Source organism: Chaetura pelagica, unplaced genomic scaffold, assembly GCF_000747805.2.
Source record: "Chaetura pelagica isolate M959 unplaced genomic scaffold, ChaPel_1.0 scaffold583, whole genome shotgun sequence".
Taxonomy (NCBI): Eukaryota; Metazoa; Chordata; class Aves; order Apodiformes; family Apodidae; genus Chaetura; species Chaetura pelagica.
In genome coordinates, this window is record NW_009952719.1 from 510,133 (window position 1) to 515,018 (window position 4,886).

Below are 4,886 nucleotides of genomic sequence, written 5' to 3' on the forward strand. Positions count from 1 at the left end.
GCTCCTGGAACATGCAGAGGTAGCAGATGCACATCTGGTCTGTCTGACAGAACAGCTCCATGGTCTTCCCATGCACAGGGCATTTTCTTGCTTCAAAGTCCCTGATGGGGTCCAGGAGCTGGTGGTCCCGGAAAGCTGCTCCTTCCAGGTGGGGCTTGAGGTGCAGCTCACAGAAGGAAGCCTGGCACACCAAGCAGGACTTGACGGCCTTTTGCTTGTTATCAATGCAGGAATCACACAGAACATCCTCAAGCTTCACCCTGGGCCGTGACCCAGCTGCTCTGTCAGGCTTGTTGAAGGTGGATCTTCTCAGATCCCCCGTCTCCACCAGAGGGAGGGAAGGTTTCTTCAGGTCCCCCATCTGCCCCCCAGAGAACAATGACTTCCTCCCTTCCCCTTCACTTGGCAGGAAGCTCTTTTTGGAATCCAAGGAGAAGAGGGACTTCCTGAGATCACCTTTCTCTGCAAAGGAGAGGGGTGGTCTCCTCATGTCCCCTATCTGTCCACTGCCATACTGCATCTTCTTGGAATCTGCCGAGTCCATGCTGAAGTAGGACCTCTTCTCATCGGACGACTCCACGAACTGGATGATGGGCCTCTTCCAGTCACTCCCAGAGAACAGGGAGCTCTTGATTTGCCCTGTTTCCAAAGCAGCACTACCAGTGCCCTTGTTAGGTTCCTTCTCACCACCTCCTGGGCTTGTGGTCTTCTTTGCTTCTTCTTCCTTTTTGGGGGCAGACGGACTCTTCACGTCCTCCGGCTTCCCAGCGGTCCCGTTTGTCCTCGCTGCGCTCGCTGTTTCCATCGTCTGAGCAGGGCAAAGCAGCTTCACTGCTGGGTCTCTCCCTCCAGCTCCTGTCTCTCAGCCCTCTCCAAAGCTGCTACGTCTGCCCTGTCGTTGTCTCAGCAAGGAGTGACTCTGGAATGCAGCAAAGGTTCTGCCCAAGGGACGCACCTGGAGCTCCTGGGAGGAGGAGAACGCCTGGATCCTGCTGGGTGGACGCAGGGAGCAAGAAAGAAACAGACGTTAGGAGGGATCAGAAGCTACAGCTGTGCAGTTAATTATACAAGGCAGTCCACACCCAGGAACATTCTTGTCTAACCAGGTTTGGGAGGAAGGGCTGTTTATATCCAGAAAACTGTTGTGTTTTTTTGTTTTGTTTTGTTTTTTTAAAAAAAGCCCTTTAAGATGTAGCAACCAGTTTGACCACTTGTTTCAAAAATACTTGGGCTCATTGTTGCCAGGAGCTGAGGTTATAGCTCCTCACAGGGTAGGAGAGACCATGAGATGTTGAAGATGGGTTTCTTAACTGGGTCATACACATGCACAAAAATAATTAGGGTTGTAATTAAAATGAACGCCCGGAATACAACATTCTTCAGCTGGGTGCCCCTCAGGGCTTGCTGGATTCAGGAGGACAGGGAGGGGAAATGGATGGATAATACTGGGTTTAAAAGGCTTGATTATCTTGATTTTGATTTTGATGTTGGGCTTGTGCAAGGTCCATCCATCTAGACCTGGAAATAACCCAACCATACATCAGAACAACACGGCTGACCTGCAGGAAAAATTGGCATGGCCTGTTTTTTCCACAGGCCATGGCATCTCCACTGGTGTAACCAGCAGGATAAAACCTCCATGGCCTGTATCCTTGCATGGATTAGGAGGAAGGGGAGGGTTACCTTAGGTAGCTCTTCCCATAAATGTCCACTGAACTGAGAGGCTTATTTGTAACATACCTGGAAGAGGAAATATTTTAACAAGGGTTTTACTGATGGCCAAAATGTTTCTTGGAAGAAAAAACAACTTAGTTTTAAAAATGGATCTATTTCCACTAGCTGGGAAATCTTCAACTTGTTGTGATGGCCAAAATGTTTCTTGGAAGAGAAAACAACTTAGAGTTTTAAAAATGGATCTGTTTCCACTAGCTGGGAAATCTTCAACTTGTTGGAGTCACAGAAGATTCCAGAAGAAAGAGAAAAGGCTCTTTATAAGCTCTGGTGAATCCCATCAACCTCTAAAGAGTTGAAGTTCCACTTATAGCAATTTAACATAGATTTTATTCTGAATTTCAGCGAGATTGCTCTGAGATTAATGCCCAGGGTGTAAATGAATGATGCCTGAGATTTGTGCTTAATTTAATTTTCACAGAACACAATGATGGTGTTGCTGGAAAATGTGATTTTCAGCCTGTAACAAGTTCTCATTAGAAAACTGTCACAAAAGCCCTGTTGGAAGCAAGCAGGGGAAGAAAAATCCGGGTCTGCCTTTTGCAAGCTCTTTTTTAGGTGTGGAGGAAAGAGGAGGTGCAGCCCAAACCAGGAACAGCATCAAGTTTTGATCTGATATGAGAATGAGAGAGCCAGGAAGTGTCTGTCTGACAGTTTCTAAGGGCTTTGTCTGTGCACAACGAGAGAAAAGGAAAGAGACTTTTTTTCTTTCCCTTCCACTGAAATGCATTGAAGATCCCCTGGCTCATAGACCCAGCCCCTCTTACTGCCATTTAGTCATGATGGATCTCTAGATATGAGAAATTATGCACTTTTAGGGTATTTTTTTAAGAACAGTTGTTGGGAAAGGCTGAGCCTTTTGCTGGCATTTCTAATGGGCAGTTTTTTATTACTAGGAGTATAACCTTTCATGAGTCAGAAGTCATTCTCTGGCATAAGAAAGGGCAATGCTATTCTTTTTTAAAGCCAATTTCATAAAAGGAAAAGGTTGGCTGACAGATCTGTCTTTCTTCCTCCCCCTGGCTTCCTGGGCTGAGCTGATCTTTCCATCAACAGCCCTACAGATCTGCAGGTAATTAAAAATACTGAAGGATGGAGGAGCCTCTTCTCATGTACAGAAAAGACTCAGTAGAGCTTTTCTAATACTTAAGAAACAAAAGAAAACATCTCTATCAGGAGGTCTAACTTGGAAAATGGTGGCCTTGTTTTCTCTTGGTTTTCTGACACTTTGTTAAGGGGTTTGTGTGTGATTTTGGAGAAAGGCAACCAAAAGATTGAGGATTGGATTTTTTCATTTTGGTTTTGCTGGTGCAAATGCAGAGTAAGTGAGGTTAATGCAGTTATTCCAGGCAGACTTGGGAGTAACTGGGCTCAGGATTAACTTTGTTATTGATTCTTCTCTCCGTGCAGAGGCACGTGCAGGGCTGGCACCCTCCAGTAGGTCAGGTTGTGGCTGTGCTTTGCCTTGATGGCTTTAGCTGCTCCATTGGTTGCAGGACTGGTGAAGAATGGCCATGCTCAAGGTGTAAGATGTTGCCATGTCTGTCACCACATGCTGCTCCAGTCAGACTCAGATGGGCTGTTGTCAGACAACATGTTCTGTAAAGCTGAAGGTTCTGCATTGGCTTCTGAATGACTTGGGTGGTATCTCTCCTTGCTGCTTCATTTTGGAGGCTCCTCAGCTTAAATCCTCTGTGTCAGACAGAAAGAGGGAGGTTGTGCAGATGCTGCACTAATGGAGCCAACTGGATTTCCTGAAGAGGAATCTGTTTGCCAGCACTCTGGGCTGAACCTCCCTTGAGTCTGTCGCTTGTGTGTGAAGGAACATTCCCCACTGCTGCCAGTCACTTCTGCATGATGCCACCCACTTTCACTGGTCCCCTTTCACCCTCAGCATCCCACCTGCTTGGCATTAGCACCTTGATCCTGCTTCCAAATACCTGTGCAACCATGGCAGGCTCCCAGGTGACCAGCAAGAGCTCCATGCTTCACCACTGCCACGTGTCCTGGGCCTGTGGCTTTGCTCTGTACCCAAAGGCCAAGCCCACTCTTCTTCCCCATCTTTGCCTGCACCTCCTCACACCTCAGCATGTCTTTTTCATTCCAGAAAAACTGATTTGCACGTGGGGCCCACTTGTCTCTTGTTATTTCTGGCAACTCTGCTATTCACACCTGACACGTGCAGGGTCTTGTCCGTGCTCACAAGCACTGGGAAGTTCTGCCTGGGATTCACTGGAGTCACAGGGCAGTTTGTTAGTTACAAGGTGGGTTGTTAGTTAAAGGGTGGGTTGTTAGACAGGTTGTGCTTCAGTTCCCAGCCCTATTTAGAAGACTTGTGCACACACGTGTCCTTCAGGCAATTCAGGAGCCAACCTAAATACAGCCTGGATGTCCATTTATTGCAGACTTTGCACCTCCCAGAGGGTGGCTTCTGATTTCTGTGCCATGACTTCACACTTGTGTAAGCACCAGCTGTGCTTTTCTGCACCAACCATCCCTAAACTCCCTGCAGAAGACAACTGGCTCCTATCTGGTGCTCTGGGATGAGCTGATCACACAATCTGCCCATGTCTGTGCCTCTGACTCAGAGGATACACCCACGTTTGGCATCTGCAGGGCCTTTCATCTGAAAACTCAGAGCCTTTTTCAAAGGTTCACAAATTAAACCTGACAACACCTTTGCAAAATAGGTCTGGGTTGCTAACCCCATGTAGCAATTAGGGAAACTGAGGCATGTGCTGTGGAACTGACTGAGATTTTTCAGCAAATAAGAAACTTCTTCTGAAATCATGATGCAGCCTTTTTGCTTCCTCATTCTTTATATAGATATAAAATTTTAACCCTTCTAAAGTCTCAATTTGATTTCATTATTCCACAATGGTTTTTGTACCTGTTTTGAGCTTCTTTTTTTTTTTCATTGTATTTACACCAGGAAGTCTGGGAAGTTAATTGCTTGTCCCAAAGGGTTTCCACTGTGCTGCACAGAAACCTTCATGGGTGGGTACCTGCAAAAAAATAATTTCCCCAGGATGGAAATAGTGAAAAATTGGGTCCATTTCAAACTAAATAGGAGAGAAACAGTTAAGTCAACCCTGGGGCACTCCTTTAGACAGGCTCCAGAGCAGAGTTTCAAACACCAGTGACTGATGAAGTCA

The 4,886-nt window shown here is 46.5% G+C and overlaps 1 protein-coding gene across 1 annotated transcript in view; it reads right to left on the reverse strand.

The window, feature by feature from the left end:
• TRIM29 (tripartite motif containing 29) overlaps positions 1-805 on the reverse strand; it is a 24,036-nt gene extending 23,231 nt beyond the window's left edge. Inside the window, exon 1 of the mRNA XM_009994602.1 lies at positions 3-805. Coding sequence (XP_009992904.1) covers positions 3-805 — 803 coding nt within the window. The remainder of the gene's footprint in view (positions 1-2) is intronic.
• Between the last annotated feature and the right edge of the window lie 4,081 nt (positions 806-4,886).